Here is an 18,445-nt window from a genome sequence, read left to right as displayed (position 1 = left end):
TTTTTTTTTTAAAAAGAGAAGTTGGTGGGAAAATAGCGACGTGGCAGCTCGATTTGAATTATCTGTACATCGGATAAAGTACTTCTCCGGCGAACTTAACTCGGCGACAATACTGGGCCTAATGGGCTTTTAAACCCTTAACTTTGGGCTTTAGTTTGGCTGTTTGGGTTTTTTTTTTTTTTTTTTTCTCAATCAGCCTTCTCTCTTCCTAAATTAGCTTCTCGAAGGTTTCTCATCGGAAGAGAAACAGTACGGCGATCGGGAAAAATGCATTACGGCGCGGCGGTGAACGGACGGAAACGTGGACTGATACTTCTAGGAAGCAGAAACTTCTCCAGATCATTTTTATCTTCTACTTCTTCATTATCTGGTGAGTATTTTCACTATCTCGAGATCGGGTTTTTGATTCTTACGGAGTTGGAGATTGAACTGAAACACCAAATGAATTGATTCTGTGTTTTTTGTTAGAGCATGAATGTTTTATCAAGGACGTAGCAAAAGCTCAGCCTCCTAAGCATCTGACTCAGTTGCTCAACATATTCACAGCTAGAGGTAGATTCAAATCTTACACTTGCTTTGCTTGGCTTGTGATCATATTTTTCGCAAGTAATTGTGTGTGAGTTGGTGACTTGGCTTGTGATAATATGACATTTGTATCAGGTAAATCCATAGTTTCTCCTGGTGCCAAGCAAGGCTTGTTGCCACTTACTATACCATTGGTGAGAATGAGCCCTGGTATGTATGATCGTGGACATTGTACCATAAGGTTTTATGTTGAGTTTGAAAACACTTTCATATTGAGTTTGTGTGACTTTCAATTTTCAGGTTCTTCAATTGCTCTATTACGGTGGCCAACAGCTCCTTCTAGGTTAGGAGGCTTCTTTTTATCTTGTTAGAACTTTTCATTGTTTTGTTATCTTATCATTGTTTTCTTGTGTTTGCAGTATGGAGATGCAAGTGGTGGAAGTTCAGAAACATGGGGTTTGGTTTTTAGCCAATAATGTAATGGGTCTTTTATATCATTACTGGTGCGTTGATGTAGGTTCATTTCTTTTTAGCTGTTTATTCTCATATCTGATTTTCATTGGCCATCATTCAGGTTGATCAGTTCATTCACAGAATATTGGTGGAAGAAGATGTTTCTAAACCCGAAGAATCAAGTCAAGAAATCTTCAATGCTGCAGGCGAAGCTGGGAAGAAACTTTACAGTAAGGGTGACTTTGCCAAGTCAAAACTGTTAGATTTGGATGCCTATCTATTAAGAAAGGTACATATAGTGAACCTGTTAACTTCAGACTCTTTTCGGCATGTGGGTGATTGTGAGCTTTGTTATTTAGGTTGGACTGTTTCCGGATTCTCTAGAACGTAAAGTTATTCGACATATCGAGAATGGAGACCATGTAAGGCTAGTAATAACATCTGTCTTGCTGTAGTTGACTTGTTTTCTCTTTTTAAACTATCTTCACGTGCTAATACAAGGTTTCAGCTTTGGTGGCTGCCGAGTTTTATACAAAGAGAGGGAACTTCCCCGGATTTGCCCGGCCTTTTGCTTTCAACGCAAAGGTTTTACTGAAGTTCGTATGATTCTCTCTTATCAGCCCTCTATTTCCTTTTTTAATATATCCACGAGTTGATGCTTTTACCTTTCTAGAAAACTCTAAGACCTCTATGGTTTTGTAGACTTGGCCGTAGCTTAGAAGCGAAAGACGCGGCTCGGGGTGCTCTGACATCTTCATGGTGGACCTTAGGATGCAGATACGAGGTACAATTCCTTGAATACCATTTTGATTATTGAAAAAAGAAGGGGGAAAAGTGTTGAACATATGAAATGGTTGCCCAGGAAATTGCTCAAATAGCAGAGTGGGGAGAGGAGCAAATTGTGAAGTACAAGGAGAGAATTACAGGAGAAGGAAGACAACGAGATATAGAAAGGGGAAAGCCGATGTCTCAGGTTCGTTCTTTGCCTCTATTCATATGTAGATTCCCATATCATGGTTTCTGGATTCAAGGACTTGAAACAAAACTTGTAACTGTCAGGCTTTTTTGGACGAGGCTTCGTTCTTACTGAATCTAGCGTCACTCGAAGGGACATGGGACGAATCACTGGATCGGGTTGCTCAATGCTACAAGGAAGCTGGACTTAACGACATCGCCAAGTTTGTTCTGTACAGAGATTGAGTAGTCTCTTTTAAAGTCCACAATTTGTTTTTTGAGACCTGAGATTACATTATATCAAATGATCTTTGCGTTTGGTGTCCTACGTTGGAGATTTACATTAACCCTGCTAAAGATTCATAGGGTCAAGATAACTGATTGTATCTTTTCTGAAACGAAAAGTGAAATAAGATAGCATGATCATATCATTGGGTAACAATAATCTACGTGGAAGTTTATATATACTGCCAAAAAAATCTACGAAAATGACAGTTTAGGTTGCATAGTTTGGGACCATATTAAGAAACAGGATTAAGGTATTAGATTATAGTCTAAATGACACCATCTTCTTAAGTGGGAAATGGAATAGGGAGCTTCTTGCTCTGACCTTTCTTTTTTCTTCCCAACAGCTTTCTCCAGAGGCTCTTAACTCCACCGCTCTTTTTCTGAGGAACAATGGCGAAACAGTTTGTGTCAGAGCCTTTGCTTTTGTCTGAGAGAAGAATATGTTCCAATGCCTCGATGGTTTCATTGTAAACAGAACTGCCTCCCTTTCCATTTTTCTCTGCTGCTTGTTGTTTTTGAGCCTTGGATTCCCCGGTGTCGTGATCTTCTGCCTTCATCTGATCTAAAAGAGATGATCTCTGGCTGGTCAATCTCTTCTCTGGTTTTGTCTCTTGTGAAGGTTGTACACCAGCTAGGTTGTCCGATTTTTCGGTAAGGTCAGACATGATGAGTTTCTCAGAAAGTAAAGCTGTTTCTTTTGAGTTAGTCAATGCCTTGAGCTGCTTTCCAAGGTTTAGAATCGTCTCTTGACACTCGGCCAATTTTTCTGAAGCAGCAGTGATTTCCAATTCCTAAATCATTAAACACATAAAACAGATTGGCTTTGGCCAAAAGCAATTCTCTCAATGTTTTGTTCTGCTTTAAACTTACGGTTCGCATGTTTTGTTTTTCTTCCAGCTTGAGCTCGTTCTCAGAAGCACTGCAACAAGAAACCATTTGATGCATCAGAAATAAATGTATGAATTTGCTAACATGATCTTTAAGCATTCACATTTACCTTACTGTCTTGTCCTTTGTCTCTTCTTCAGCCATATTGCTTGACAACTTCTGATTTCCAGGTTTATCTTCAATTGACTGATCTTTGCAAGCCAAAAAGGAAACATCTATTGTTTTCAGCTTATCTGCTTCTGAAGAAACCTGACGACATATTCCAATATCAACTTCACTTCCACTCCGTGATTCATCCCACTCGAACTGCGTCTTAATCTCATTTCTCATGGTGGAAACATCTTGAAGAGAAAAACAGTGGTTCACCATCCATTCCAACACAGAGCTTAGCTCTTCTACAAACTTCCTTATATCTGATTTTCTGTCTAATAGATCGTAACAAGTATGAAGAAACCGCTGCAATACACTACTCAGCTCTGTAGTTTTCCATTGCAAGACACGAGCAGTGTATCCTGAAAGCCTTTCTGATTCTCCGTTGGACACATGACTTTCATCTTTTAAGCTGACTCCTTCGATAATTTCAATGATACTGTGAATCGATTTGCTGATATCACATTCCATATCTGGTCTATCATCCACAGTGAGATTTTTAGTCTCCTGATGGTTTATCACAGGAGAGCTTGAATGGTTTACACTTGACAGAGCTTTTCTGATATCTTCAAGTGCTTCATCAGTGTTTCTCTGCGCAAGGCGCTTGTACTCCATTATCGCTTTCACCACGATATGAAGAGACTGAGGTAATTTACTCATTAAATCATCTTGAGGAGATGCAACAGGATTTAATGAATAATCTGTTCCAGGAGTTTTTGTTGTCTCTGATGAAGTTTCATTAGATTCGTTCTCTACCGGACCAGTCGCTGAAACGGAATCAGAAGAACAGATATGAGAACTTCCAGGTCGGTTGTCGATTGTGCTTGCAACCATTGCAAGCTTTTCCATTTCAGCAAAATCATCCATTAGTTTCATCTCTGAAGCTTTAGGGGTTCCAACCAAACTTGACCCCATTTGCTTCTTGTTCTTGAAATTGTCTAGCTCTGAAAGTAAAGCAGAAGCCCAAGAATCAGCACAGCTAACTTTATCATCATTGTCAAACTCTGATAGTGATGCAATAGAGACTTCACACGACACATTGCTTCTCCGTCTTGGCTCAGTGTTTGTGCCTTTAGAAGATTCTTCAACATGAGACTCGAATTCTAGTAGTTTAGACGCTGTTCGAGAATACATGTTTCTTGAGAACTGAAGCTCACTGACTTTCTTGTTTAAGGCTTCCCTCAGAGTCTTATTCTCTTCTTCCAGTAAGCATAATTGCTCAGAGAGGTTATTGATCTTTTCAGAATCAATCAGCGGACTGTTAGGGCTTCCATTGACTCTTCTCCTTCCCAGCATTTCTACTTCATTCCTCATTTTGGACAGAGCAGCTGGTCCTGGTAACCTTTTTCTGACAAGTATCCGTAACCTTTGACACTCTGATTCTAACTTTGCAACTTTCTTCACATTCTCTAAGTGCAGTTTATGCGATGCTTCAGCGGTTCGACGACTAAACTCTCTCTCTTCATTCCGAAGCTCGAGCTCTTTCTCCAGCACTCGGACTTCATATCTCAGTGAAACGTTTTCTTTTTCCTTCGACTCTAAACTACTCACCAAAGCATTGAAATCAACTTCGATTCTATCCCTCTCTCTGTTTAAATCTTCAACAGTTTCGTTCTTTGATAACAAAGCCTTTGAGAGTTGAGTGTTCTCGCCTTCTGCTTCTGCAAGCCTCTTACTAGTACCTGCCAGCTCCGTCTTTATAACAACTAATCGCCGTTCGTACTCCTGCGATGCTTTTGTCAACGCATCATGCATCCTTCTCTCCTGCTCCTCGCGAACAAAACGAAGTTGCTGCATACATTCTTTTAGACCAGCATCTGTTTGACTAGACCTTTCCTCGCTCCTGTGTTTTTCATTTACAGCTTCTTCGAGTTTCTTCTTGAGAGATGCAACTTCAGCTTTTGTCTTCTCCCAGCCTGTTAGCACAAAATGCAATTGGAACAGGAAGCTATATGAGAGTGTAAAGAAGACAAAAGTCGAGGAAATTTACCAACAATTGCTTCTCGCGCCGCAGTCTCATGCTTATTGCTGTCAGCCTCGACAGAGGTAAGCTTATCATTCAGACTTTTAAGGCGATTTTCTAGCTCTAACTTCTCAGCCACAACCTTCTCAGTCTAATAACAACAACAATCAAGCTCATGAGGCGATACAAAACCAAACTCATCAGGAGAACTTTTAGCAAATTACACAAGATTCACAATCATTGGTATCTCAGTTTTCAATACTTGAGGGCTTTTTACTTTTGGCCAAAAAGAGCATAAAAAGGGAGAAACTTAACCTCAAACATAATAAGCTAAAACAACACTTGATTCTCAAACAGATCACACTCTGATACTAACTACTAACATTAAAAACACATCTGTAAAAGATACATAAAGAAGATCCATCTTCCAACCTAACATCAAACATCAATGTAATCATCATCATGTATCCACTTACCTCTCCAACGCTTTCCACAACCGTTTTCTCCATTGATTTCTTCTTCCAAGGCCATGCTTTATGCTCCATTTATCACCTCCACAAACCACACACAACTACTCTTACTCAACAATAATATCCTATAACACAGAAACCAAAAAACAGAAAGACTTTAGAATAGCTTTAAAACTCACATTTACATAGACAAACCTAAAAACAAAAACGAAAAAAAGGAACATATATTTAGTCTTGTTTTGTTTGATTTCTCTGATCCCACATTCCTCAAAAATGGACCACCACATTTACATAGTGAATGCGACTCAAATCCAGATTAAGACCAAAGAACAAAACAAAACCATCTCATTGTACTTATAAAAAAAAATCCCAAATCAGAAATCAAGGAGCTAGCTTCCATCAATGGCGTATACATGCACGACACACTAAAAAGAAGAAAAATCCAATTTCATAAAGTTAAAAACTTTAGAAGTAACCCATGACGAATCACACAAAAAAAAAAGTCATCTTTTTGATTATCCACATTTAGAAGATTTGGTAAATTAAAAAAAAACAAACCCATAAATAAAGATTAAAACTTTCCTCACCTTCTTAAACCAGAACTTAAAAACAGATCGTCTCTCAAGGAACACAACAATGGAGGAGATAAAAACAGAGAAAGAGTGAAGAGGACAAATGGAAAAAAAGGCAAAGTTAAGATTACTTGAAAACAACTGTAGAGAGAGAGAGAGAGAGAGTGAGACTGTGTGAGAGAGAGGATGTGTCGGGTAGGATCTGATCGAAATGGGCCATGTACGCTTAATGAACGTTGGATCGTACGAGATTTATAATATATCGCTAATATAAGCAAAGAAATTAAAAAAAGTTAATTTGTATTTTAAGGGGAGACATGTTTATGACTTTGATGGACCTCGGAAGTTTAATAAATTAGTAGTGAGTGAAGAGGACAAATGAAAAAGAGTGATTAGGGAGTAATTATAGTTTGAATGCTTTATTATGCTTAATGAATAATTAACTGAGTTAAGTGTGCAATCTAATCAAACTTTAAGGAACTGATTTTTTTTATTTGTAGTTTACTTTACTATCTCTATCTTAAAAGAGATAAGAGGTTGGTTTCTACTTTCTAGTAATAAATAATTAGATTGTCTAATAAAATCAGTATTTTTAATCCAACAACAAAATAGTAGTTGTCACTTGTCTTAACTACTCTAACTTCTAAAGATGGATTGATTACTATTTTGGTGGATCATAAAAGCTAATTCCGTAAATAATAAATTGTTTGGAGTTTATTGAGCTATAAAACTTGCTTTGCTCGATATGTTTGTTTGGACATGTTTGGATCATACGACTCTATTGTAGGAAGAATCGTATGATCACTTAATTAGGAAGAGGCTTAGCTACCATTCACTTAATTAGCTTTTCGAACATATTACTCCCTCTATCTCACATAGATTGATGTTTTGGGATATTTTCTTGTCCCACAAAAATTGATATTTTGTAGATTTTAAGAAGTAATCATTGAAAATATTTAAATTTTTGAATTGCTATTGGTTTATTTTTTCTCTCTCTACCAAAAAGTAATTATAAATTAATTTACAAATAAAAACTAAAATTTTTCTTAAAATGTGTGAAAATGTCAAAACATCAATCTTTATTGAGACAGAGGGAGTATTTGTTAATCACTTTATGAACAAGCTTACGCCTTCTTTGTTTAGAAAGGACTTCATATTATGGGCCCAATTAAAGATGTAATTAGGCAACTAAATTTTAGGTGAACGATCTTTGTATATGAATAAGCAGTACTCCATAACTTGGTTTTGATCCCTATAAAGGCAATCATTCATCAGTCCAAATTAGTGTCATTTCAATCTACTTTAAACTTAAATTAAAATTTCTTATCAAATCACTTTTCTTTTAGAGGTTTATTATCTATATGGCGCTTCCTAAAATTGATTAAAAACTAGGTAATAAATTTAGAAATACATGATATAGATATGATCATGTAAGTAGGAAGTTTATCAAAACAATCAAAATTTGATATTTTATATTGGTAAATTAGTGTATAAAAGCAAAAACTCACGATAAATTTATTCAAGTTTTAGATTGTGGATGTTTAACACTTACGTATAATAATTCAAGTTTTAGATTCGTTTCATTATCAATTTAAGTTCTCATGATAAATTTTAAGAATTCACAATGGAAATAAAATTGAATATAAGACAGACTATTTGAACTAATATAATTTAAGTTGTGTATATACTAGACATGCATCCACTAATATTTGGATAAGCTTCGGATCTTATCCATTGAATAACAACGGCGGACAAAACCATGGTTCTATTGACATATATGTATTTTCTTTGCCATCAAGTTTGACACATTTGTAAATAATTGAGTTGGAGATTTTAATGGTGTTGTTTTGGAAAACTCTAGAAGAAAATGTGCATATTATATGTCAAATATATGTATTGTAATTATGTTCTAATTATTCTAAATATGATAATAAGTTATTTAGGAGAACTTAGACAATTGTGTAGTGATCCGTCATCAAGAGAATGTGGTGTTGTTCCATATTTTGTACAAAAACGTTAAAAAATGTGAGTGAACATTATCCTATTCATGTTAGGTTCGCCATTCGAATTAATCTCATTTGTTGTTAATAGAATTTTTGATTTGTACTTGCAAAAATTTATTATTATTTTGAAATCTTGATCCGTCATCAAATGAAAATTATACTCTGGAAAAATAAGATATCTTCTCAAAATTTTGAATTAACTTGACACGAGACGCATGACTTGTGATACTATAATTACACTCAAGTTATATAAAGCATCTTCATATTAAATAGTTGATTAAAATAAACAAAAGTTTTTCTTGTAATGATAACAAAATACCATACAACAAGAGGAAACAAGATCATATCATCATATTTGATACTGGAGCTTCATGTATGTTGTATAAACATGCCAATACTACATTCTCTATGCAATACCTAATAATAGTTATAAGTAGGGATGTTAAAATGGGTAAACCCACCCCATTTAATCCCATCTCATTTAATCCCACCCCATTTAAATATAAACCCATTTAAACCCATATATATTTGAAACCCCAATTAACCATACCCAATTAAACAAACATGGCCCCATTTAACCTATTGAATCCATTTAAGTATATAATTTTGATGATACCATATTAATATGTAATTTTGTGCCTTTGTAATTTTGGCGGGAAAAAATGTTTTTTTGAGAATATTTTTAATTATAAAAAACTCAAATTTTCAGTTTTAGCGGAAAACACGGTTTTGGGAAAAAAAACATTTTGATAAAAAAAAAACAATTTTGTTTTTAGACAGGAAAACATGTTTTTGCGGTTTTGGCGGGAAAACACGTTTTTACGGTTTTGGCGGGAAAACACGTTTTTGGCGGAAAAACACATTTTTTGCGGTTTTGGTGGAAAAATATGTTTTTGCGGTTTTGGCGAGAAAACACATTTTTATGAATTTGGCGGGAAAACACGTTTTTTGCGGTTTTGGCGGAAAAACAAATTTTTGCGGTTTTGGCGGGAAAACACATTTTTATGAATTTGGCGGGAAAACACGTTTTTTGCGGTTTTGGCGGAAAAACAAATTTTTACTGTTTTGGCGGGAAAACACATTTTTATGAATTTGGCGGGAAAACACGTTTTTGTGATTTTGACGGGAAAACAAATTTTTGCGGTTTTGGCGGGAAAACACATTTTTATGAATTTGGCGGAAAAACACAGTTTTGAGAAAAATATAATTTTCTGTTTTTGGTGAAAAATGTGATTTTACAATTTTGGAAAAAAAAATATATTTATATGATAAATATTTAATAAAAATATCAACATAAATGGGTCTAAATGGGTACCCACTTATTTATGATAAAATCCATATAATTAATGGGACTAAATAGAGAAACCCATTTAACCCCATTTAATTTTTTCTCATAAATGGGTATAAATGGGCTTATTTTAGTTCAACATACCCATTTAATAAATGGGTTTGCTGACCCATATTAACATCCCTAGTTATAAGTTCTTGTTGTTACGTGTTACAAATATTGACATGAATGAATATGTAAACGACAAAAAGGAAAAAAAAAACCGAGTAAATAGTCTTCTTCTTGGTAGAGAATAGAAAGATGGAAATGTTAAGACTACAACATGCGAATTGCAAAAGTTTATATATATTACTATCAAAACTACTTAATGATAGCTTTTTATATTGCAAAGGAACAAGATTAGATCAATCTCTTACCCGCATGTTGAAGATGTGTGTTACATCATCTCTCATTAAGATAACTTCTCTAACTTCGCATTCATTTGGGATAGGTTTTTTTCTGAGCTATTTTGAGCTGCTCCTTCAATTCCTTTATCACATATTCTCCAAGATTTACCTCTCATATCGGCTCTGAAGCTCCCATATGACAATAGAGCATGACTTAATAACATCAAAACCATATATGCTCAATTCGACAAGAAATCATATGGAATTTCTTACACTATTAACAGGGTAAGAAACTCCACATTTCAAGACCGATGCAGATTGGTGGAAGGTTAATTTGGTGGGACAAAGTCTTGATGCCAAGAAAATAGTCCGAAAACAAATTTTCGGTGGAACTTTAAAATCAATAAAACAAATGTTTACAGTATCAACACTAGTTTTGTAATAATTTATCAAGTTAGCTAATGAACTACATATCCCAGTTTAATTACTTTCTCACTTGGCAATTAGCAAAGAAAACAAAAAGATAACTAAAAAGACTTCAAATAATCGCAAATTTGCAATAGTCAAATAAAAAACCATTCTTTTTAAGTCAACCCAAAAAAGTAACAAGTCAAAACAAAAGCAAAATCATATCGAAGCAAAAGAGTCTAAAACAGCAAATAGATTCCCGCAAAAATTTGTCAATCAGAGAAAGAGTGAGAGAGAGGAGAGAGTCCAAAGTAGAAACTCAGAACAAAAGCTTCTCATAAGTGATCATTAATGGAAAGTGAAGCCAAGAGATCACTTGGGCTTCCACTTTTGTTGCCTTCACTCCCCTGTGTTGATGGTGGCTGATTCACGTTTCTCAACACATCTAACGCCTCCGAAACCTTAGCATTTAAAGCCTCCGGTGACTCGAGCAGATGCAAAACTTCGGTCTGATCCATTTCCAGAAGCATACCGGTCACTTTTGCAGCATTCTCATGCTCTATCAGGTCCACTAATGGGTATAGACTCTCACCCAAAAGCTACACAAACCCAAAGCATACACAGATAATGTAAGTGAACTTCTTCTTCTTCTTCTTGTACACTATGTGGCAACTAGATAGATATATATTGATAGAGAGACTTACTGTTCTCTGCTGAGCAGGTGTAGCGTTAGCAAGGGAAGTAGCCAATTGACCAGCGGACATAGGCTGACTAAAAGGCATTCCATTCATGTCATAAGCAACTGGAACCATTCCTCCTTGCATTGGACCATCGGGCATGTTTCTACCACCAGGAGGGTGACGGTACCCACGTCCTCTTGGCATCATCTATATAGAAGGGAAGAACGCAAAGGATTAAAGATTCATCTTGATCTAGGATTTACGACATTCTTAAATGCTCTTCTTCTTTTTTCTTAATTACCTGTGGCTGCATATAAGGCATTGGCTGCTGATGCTGATGGCGCATGGGTCCATCTCCTGACCGTCTGCCCCCTGGTCGTGGACCTTGCTGACCTGGCTGCATCATCGGGCCGAAAAAGCCTGGCCTCATTCCTGGAACCATCTGAGGCTGATATCCAAATCCAGGCTGTCACAGGTTTAAGGAAATTAAATGAGTGGGTTACTGATTTATATTAAAGAAACACAATAATCTATCTGAACCGGTAGAAAAGGATTTGTCAAAGCTGCAAATCATGATCAAACCGAGTTACTAAGGACTTCCAATGAAACAAACGTCAGTTTAGAAAAGGGTGGTGGTACCTGGTGAGGGATGATTGGTGGAGGTCCTTGACCGTAAAAAATCTGTTGTCCAAGACCTGGTGCACCACCCGGAAATATTGGCATCCGAGGACCCACACCGGGAATAAAAGCAGGTCGCATTTGAGAAAACTGTGCCTGAAAAAGAATACATATAAAAGATTTGAGATAAAGCAAACATAACCGCACGTAACGGTTGTTATCTATGGGTGTGGGAAGTGTTACCTGCAGCTTAGCCCTTCTTTCTTCTTTCCTCTGTGCAAGAGCCACATACAACGGTTTGCCACCAACCATTTTACCATTCATTTCATTCAGCTGCAGAAAAAAACCCCAAAATAAAATGAATCAAGAAAGAAAATAGAGGCTCAAAACAAATTTAATATTGTTATGGCACAAGATTATTTAAATTACCACTCTAGAAGCTTCACTAGCAGCTGAGAANTAATTACCTGTGGCTGCATATAAGGCATTGGCTGCTGATGCTGATGGCGCATGGGTCCATCTCCTGACCGTCTGCCCCCTGGTCGTGGACCTTGCTGACCTGGCTGCATCATCGGGCCGAAAAAGCCTGGCCTCATTCCTGGAACCATCTGAGGCTGATATCCAAATCCAGGCTGTCACAGGTTTAAGGAAATTAAATGAGTGGGTTACTGATTTATATTAAAGAAACACAATAATCTATCTGAACCGGTAGAAAAGGATTTGTCAAAGCTGCAAATCATGATCAAACCGAGTTACTAAGGACTTCCAATGAAACAAACGTCAGTTTAGAAAAGGGTGGTGGTACCTGGTGAGGGATGATTGGTGGAGGTCCTTGACCGTAAAAAATCTGTTGTCCAAGACCTGGTGCACCACCCGGAAATATTGGCATCCGAGGACCCACACCGGGAATAAAAGCAGGTCGCATTTGAGAAAACTGTGCCTGAAAAAGAATACATATAAAAGATTTGAGATAAAGCAAACATAACCGCACGTAACGGTTGTTATCTATGGGTGTGGGAAGTGTTACCTGCAGCTTAGCCCTTCTTTCTTCTTTCCTCTGTGCAAGAGCCACATACAACGGTTTGCCACCAACCATTTTACCATTCATTTCATTCAGCTGCAGAAAAAAACCCCAAAATAAAATGAATCAAGAAAGAAAATAGAGGCTCAAAACAAATTTAATATTGTTATGGCACAAGATTATTTAAATTACCACTCTAGAAGCTTCACTAGCAGCTGAGAAGGCAACAAATCCTGATCCTTTGCTAGTACCACTAGGGTCCCTCATAACCTATTTGACAAAAAGCAAGATATTCCAAAATCAATCAAGGGACAAAAATTAGCATTTCTCATGGCTATTTTATGTATGGGAAAGAAAACAATACTGACCTTGCAGGAAGTTATTGTACCGAATTCAGCAAACAACTCGCGCAGCTTCTCATCGGTGACAGTATCATCAAGGTTTTTAACATATAAATTAAGCCCATCGAATTTGTTTCCTGAATCCCTTGAGCCTTGTTCATATCTTCGGCTCAACTCAAGTTCCCTCTCAGATTTCTTCTGAGCTTTACCTACATACCACTCCTTGTCATCAAACTTCTTCCCATTGAGAGCTTCAACAGCACGAGCTGCATCTTCAGGATCCTCAAAGTTGACAAATCCAAAACACCTGGACTTCCCATCTCCATCCCTCATAACCACAGCGCTCGAGATACTACCATACTGACCAAAAGTAGTCTTCAACTCATCATCCGTAGTCGTCTCCGAAAGATTCTTCACATAAACATTGGTAAACTTAATCTTATCAGCAGCAGACTCTCTTTCCTCCTTACGAAGGAATGGTCCAACAAAAATCTGTTTATCATTCAACACTTTCCCATTAAGCTTCTCAATCGCATTCTTAGCTGATTCCTCAGTATCAAACTGCACAAACCCATATCCTCTGGATTGTCCCATGTGATCAGTAGCAACCTTACATGACACAATAGTCCCACACCCGGAAAACGCCTCGTGCAGAGTTTTGTTGTCAACTGACTTGTCCAAATTCTTCACATTGAGAAAAAAAGGTCACATCATTAGCCAATCAAACAAAAACAAAAACTGCTAAAGAAATACAAAAAAAAAAAAGGAAATACCTTGACAAATAAATTCCCAACCCCACTTCTACGAGCAGAAGAGTCACGAGAAGAGTAAGTAATCCGAATCATCTTCCCATTGAGACTAGTGTAGTTCAGCTTCTGCATTGCTTTTTCCGCTGCCATTACCAAAAAAAACCCAAAACAGACTCACTCAACCAAATCACCCTAAACACACAATCAGAGAAATACATAACATTGGGCTAACAAAGCATTCTTAATCGTACAAATTACTATCTATAATCAAATTCAAACAATACCCATTACTCAAATTAGCCAGAGGAACGATTACAGAATCGAAAAAATCAGATCTTTAGCATAATGTCAAATCAAAAAGGGGGAAAAAGGGAACAAACCATCATCGCTGTTGCTATAGTTGACATAACCATAACCAAGAGAAGTATTGGTAGCAGCATCACGGCAAACACGAACAGATACAACCTGACACACCTCGGTGAAATAGTCATAAAGCTGAGAATCCGTAACATTGAAATCCAGATCTCCGACATAGAGAGAACATAGAGCACCGTGATTGATTCCATCGCCGCCGCCGCCGCCACCGCCGATTCCAGGCGTAGCAGAAGCCACAGCCCCGTCGTTAACCGAAGGAGGAGGAGGAGGAGAATGTGAAGAAGGAACTTGAACCTGAGCCATTCTTTTGGAGATTTGAGAAGAAAAAAAAAGACCCTAAAGTGAAGATTTTTGAGGTTTTTTTTTTTTGGTATTTTTGTATATATTTTGATAAATTAGGGATAATTAGAAAGAGAGAGAGATAAATTAGGGAACGACGAGGATGATGACGATGATGGATGATAGGGGAAGACGAAGTCGGAGATTGTTGTGGGCAGCACGGCGAGACCGCAGCGGATAGTGATGGAGAAAAGTTTGAGATTATATAGTTGCTCAAGTCTTTCACAAACGAGTGAAATCTGAAAACCCTAGTTTTGGTTAATGTAAAATAATTATTACTACTATTATTATTTATATTTTTTAACGGTTACAGATAGATAAGAGAATTAGTCTGCTTTACTCTCAGCCGTCCGATTCTTTTTGAGTATGGGACCACCATATCTCACGTGATCCTCTCGTGACTTTGGAGCTGGTCAGACCTATTCCAAAACTCATTCCTCCGCCGCACACCTCTGTTTTGGTGTTTGTAAAGTTTGTAACTTTTTCTGGTTATTGACTAAAGAAACTGAGTTGTATTCTTGTTTGTAGAGTTTAAGCTTTGGTGATTGATGATGAGGAAGGAGAAGTTGTAGTTGGGTTATTTGAATGTTTAAAATTGAAGAGAAGGGATTAGTAAGATGGCTTATAAAGCAGGGTGAATGAGCTCTACACTTCATTGGACTTTTTTATAAGCCTATCTTACTAAGTTCTTCTTCTTCTTCTCTTTTATGTTGGGATCATAACAGTTTTTAAGGAATGCTCTCATGATGTTATTACTCTATAAGGACACTTTGGTTTATGATGAACTCCTCATCTTTGGTAAGCTCTCTTGCATGATTGAATTTGAGTCTAGCTTTGCTGGTTAGGAATGCAATGATAGTGGCTATTATATATATCTCTTAAATTTTGTTACATCTGCTCGCTTGCTGACTCTTGCATTTAAGAACTCCACAGAAGTAGTTTGAGGGTTTCTTGATTGTTAACTGCAGGACAAGAAGTGGAGTATAGAATGTGGGATCAGTTTTAAGGAATGTCTCAGACTCTCAGGCTGCTTTTTATCAGGTAGTCTTTATCTTTTCTCCCACTTTTCAACAGCTCTGAAATCCTTTTTTGGAGGATAGAATTGGAGGCTTTCCTGTGATAAATGGCGATTGGAAATTTCATGCTATACTTTGATGTTCAGGTTACAGATTCTGCCTGCTGGTTGGGGTTGTTTCATTGTTTTGCTTTTGTTTTGATTTAGAGTTGAACTATAGAGCTACTTACTAGGTATACATTTGGTTGTATCCTGTAAGTTGCGGAAACCTTCTTTCTTATTCGTTGTCGAAGAGTATGCTCACTGTAGACAGTAGAAGTTTTGGCTTTGTTACTAGACAATGAAAGAATTGAGAGCTGAATGATTTCTTATAGTATCATCATATTGTTTGTCATTGGCATTTAACTAGGTTGCTTCTCAGGCGATGGATATGAGATAGTATGGAATGAAATCTTGATTCAGTATGACTTTCACTCTAATCTAGTTGACTATCATGCTAGAGTTATGACCATATATCGTAATGAATGTTTGTGTTAAGGGTTTTGTTAAAACTACAGTTGATACCAGATCAATTTTCGATTTGGCGTGAGTCAAAGAGCACTTGCAATATCTTCACTCTCTAGTCAAGTAGACCCTGATGAACCATTTTCATGACTTTCAAATGCAGTGTTAAAGCTACTCAACAAGAACAATGAGGGAAAGTTTTTAGAGATCTGGTGACACCCATCTCTAGTAGAAGACGCTACTTAGCTATTTGTTATACCCTTTCTATGTGCCCTTGTTTGTTCTCTTTCTAATTATTGTGGAGCCAAGTAATATTTAGAAGCTTCCAAGAACTTAGGGGATGCGGTGGTAGCCAGGATTCCTTTATTAAAAACTGTGTGAGTGAGTGCACTTCTCTCTGTCTTTGTGCAGAACCAGAATCAGCTTCTGTGTTATTGATGGGTTAGGTTACCAGATGCTTTGGGTATTTGATTCTCATCTTAGTCTAACCACACTTTTTTGATTAACAAAAAAATGTTAAAAATAAAGGCTTCATATTTCTTTGGTTTGTTTATCCACCAAAGTACTCTCTTTTACGGTACTTCTTGCTTTGGTTCAACCAAAATGTCTTTATATGCCTTGCTGCTGAATTTGTCGGTACAATGGGCACTAGTAGTAAGCATATAAGTATTGTTGAGCTACCATATGCTTTCATCTTTAATTTGGTGAATAATAGGACGATTCGGAAGAAAAATTAAGTTAATAACAACAAGAAGAAATAACTAATTTACTAGTTATATAACTCTTATCAGCACTTACCAAACTCATGATCAAAATCACATGTAACATTTTTATTGCTCTACAATCTGTTATTTGTATGGATGTCTAATTTATAACATAATTTTATAAGAAAAACTATTCTCCATGTTATAACCACATTAAAATAACATGTTTCAAATTTCTAATAACAATTAGGAAAAAAGATGATAAAATCCTCCAAACACTTCGTAAATACAGATGCAATAATTTTTGGTCTTTTGGTGCAATTTACTCTTAACTTTTTACTGTTTATCCATTTTTACAATGAAGGTGGAAGAATTGTTTATCTCTATATTCAAGTTCAATTTGGTATTTTGGTTATTAAAACAAAAAAAAAACAAAAAGGAAAGTAATTAGTAATTACAACGTCAAAGGGTCATCATGAGTCAGAAGAATCTACGTTTGAATTTTTTAGAGTCAAGAAAAAACCTCAGAAACCGAAATTTCACTTTCAGTTATTACTTTTAACTCGTCTTTGTTTGTTTTGTTCAACTCTTGTGGGATCACACAAAACATGTCTGAAAAAAAAAAAAGTCTCTATCTTGTGTGTCCGAATCTTTTGTGTGTTTCTCTTTTGTGGTCACAAGTTTTGCGTCAATCTTTAGACTCACACATCACCCGTTATTACAAAAACAAAACGGTTCCTCACTTTTCACGTTTCAACACATTTTTGGCCAATGTGTGTGTGTACAGTAAACAAAAAATCAGAATCACCGAAGAATCTTGCCGACCAAACTCTGCCCCTAAAACCCAAATGAGCAAGTTGATCTGTATAATTTGCCCCCACATTAAAAATCCTCAAAATAAAAACATCAAATCACATTTAGTGGTTACGATAATTTTAGAACTTTAGTTGTTAGAACACCAACCTCCACAATTGNTTTTTTTTTTTTTTTTTTTTTTATAACTCTTTTATAATTTAAACACATCAGAATTATTTTCAAGGACTGAGATATTTTTGCATCTTCAGCTCTCGACTATGCTCTGTAAAATTATACACTTTATTTGTATGATAATATATGTCTTTTTAAAACAAAAATGTAGAATTTACTTATCTTATTATGGGTTATATATATATATATATATGTCTGTAGTACCTCTGCGATACTCCAAAACAAAATATTATACGTCAACTATAAAGAAAGTAACAAAACTGTTACGATCGAAAAACTCTGCATATTTTTGTTAAGAGTTAGAGTCGTAGTGTACTTTCTCGTCATCTACATGTTACAGTTTAAAAAGTCGCCGCGTAATACTTACCATATATATGTTTTGATCTTTGGTATGAAAGAATTTATATGATTAGATCCATAACCTCATAGTTATGGAAGAAAAAGAAAAAATCAAAATAGATGTTTCATTTGGAACCTTGTTTGTTAAAGTTGTTATGATTTAAAGTTGTTTGGACTTTGGACACAAGCTTGAATACAATACGAGTTATTAGGGCACACAAATTTGAATTACACATCGTTGATTATTATTCCCCAAATACTAAAAGAAGAACATGCAAATCTATTTTTGTAGTAGCAAGCGACAATTTCACAAAGAGTTGAGTTTTTTTAATATTAAATCATTTGATTATCGAGGAGGACGAAACCAAAAAACCCAAAAACCATGGAAGCGCATGTTAGCGACGACAAGCGCATCATAAAAGAAG

At 36.3% G+C, this 18,445-nt stretch overlaps 3 protein-coding genes and 1 long non-coding RNA gene across 6 annotated transcripts; 2 read left to right on the top strand and 2 right to left on the bottom strand.

Moving 5' to 3' along the window:
• LOC104713781 lies at positions 193-2,273 on the top strand. The gene is made up of 11 exons (XM_010430985.2): positions 193-370; positions 469-552; positions 661-735; positions 826-868; positions 945-1,002; positions 1,100-1,267; positions 1,338-1,400; positions 1,480-1,574; positions 1,681-1,762; positions 1,841-1,951; positions 2,038-2,273. Exons 1-11 carry the CDS (start codon positions 268-270, stop codon positions 2,176-2,178), a joined length of 1,023 nt encoding a protein of 340 aa, XP_010429287.1. The 5' UTR covers positions 193-267; the 3' UTR covers positions 2,179-2,273.
• LOC104713780 (filament-like plant protein 7) lies at positions 2,338-6,620 on the bottom strand. Of its 2 annotated transcripts, none has more exons than XM_010430981.2 (6): positions 6,279-6,620; positions 5,698-5,816; positions 5,249-5,372; positions 3,218-5,174; positions 3,091-3,139; positions 2,338-3,011 (listed from the first exon to the last, which is right to left on the bottom strand). In XM_010430981.2, exons 2-6 carry the CDS (start codon positions 5,764-5,766, stop codon positions 2,505-2,507), a joined length of 2,706 nt encoding a protein of 901 aa, XP_010429283.1. In that variant the 5' UTR covers positions 5,767-5,816; positions 6,279-6,620; the 3' UTR covers positions 2,338-2,504. The 2 variants fall into 2 exon arrangements, with proteins under 2 accessions (XP_010429283.1, XP_010429284.1); XM_010430982.2 differs by having other exon boundaries at positions 6,395-6,620.
• Positions 10,501-14,435, bottom strand: LOC104713779 (polyadenylate-binding protein 4). The gene is made up of 9 exons (XM_010430980.2): positions 14,138-14,435; positions 13,782-13,900; positions 13,036-13,692; positions 12,860-12,937; positions 12,674-12,763; positions 12,452-12,586; positions 12,114-12,278; positions 11,053-11,235; positions 10,501-10,947 (listed from the first exon to the last, which is right to left on the bottom strand). The coding sequence occupies exons 1-9, from the start codon at positions 14,433-14,435 to the stop codon at positions 10,684-10,686; spliced, it is 1,989 nt and encodes a 662-aa protein (XP_010429282.1). The 3' UTR covers positions 10,501-10,683.
• On the top strand, positions 14,848-16,465 carry LOC104713778. 2 transcript variants are annotated; one of them, XR_755683.2, is made up of 3 exons: positions 14,866-15,269; positions 15,440-15,512; positions 16,154-16,465. It is a non-coding gene; the product is annotated as an uncharacterized LOC104713778 (long non-coding RNA). The 2 variants fall into 2 exon arrangements; XR_002033320.1 differs by having other exon boundaries at positions 14,848-15,269; positions 15,440-16,465.

Source organism: Camelina sativa, chromosome 9 (genome assembly GCF_000633955.1).
Source record: "Camelina sativa cultivar DH55 chromosome 9, Cs, whole genome shotgun sequence".
Lineage (NCBI taxonomy): Eukaryota > Viridiplantae > Streptophyta > Magnoliopsida > Brassicales > Brassicaceae > Camelina > Camelina sativa.
The sequence above is the reverse complement of the archived record's forward strand: the minus strand, read 5'-3'. Positions and strand labels throughout refer to the sequence as shown.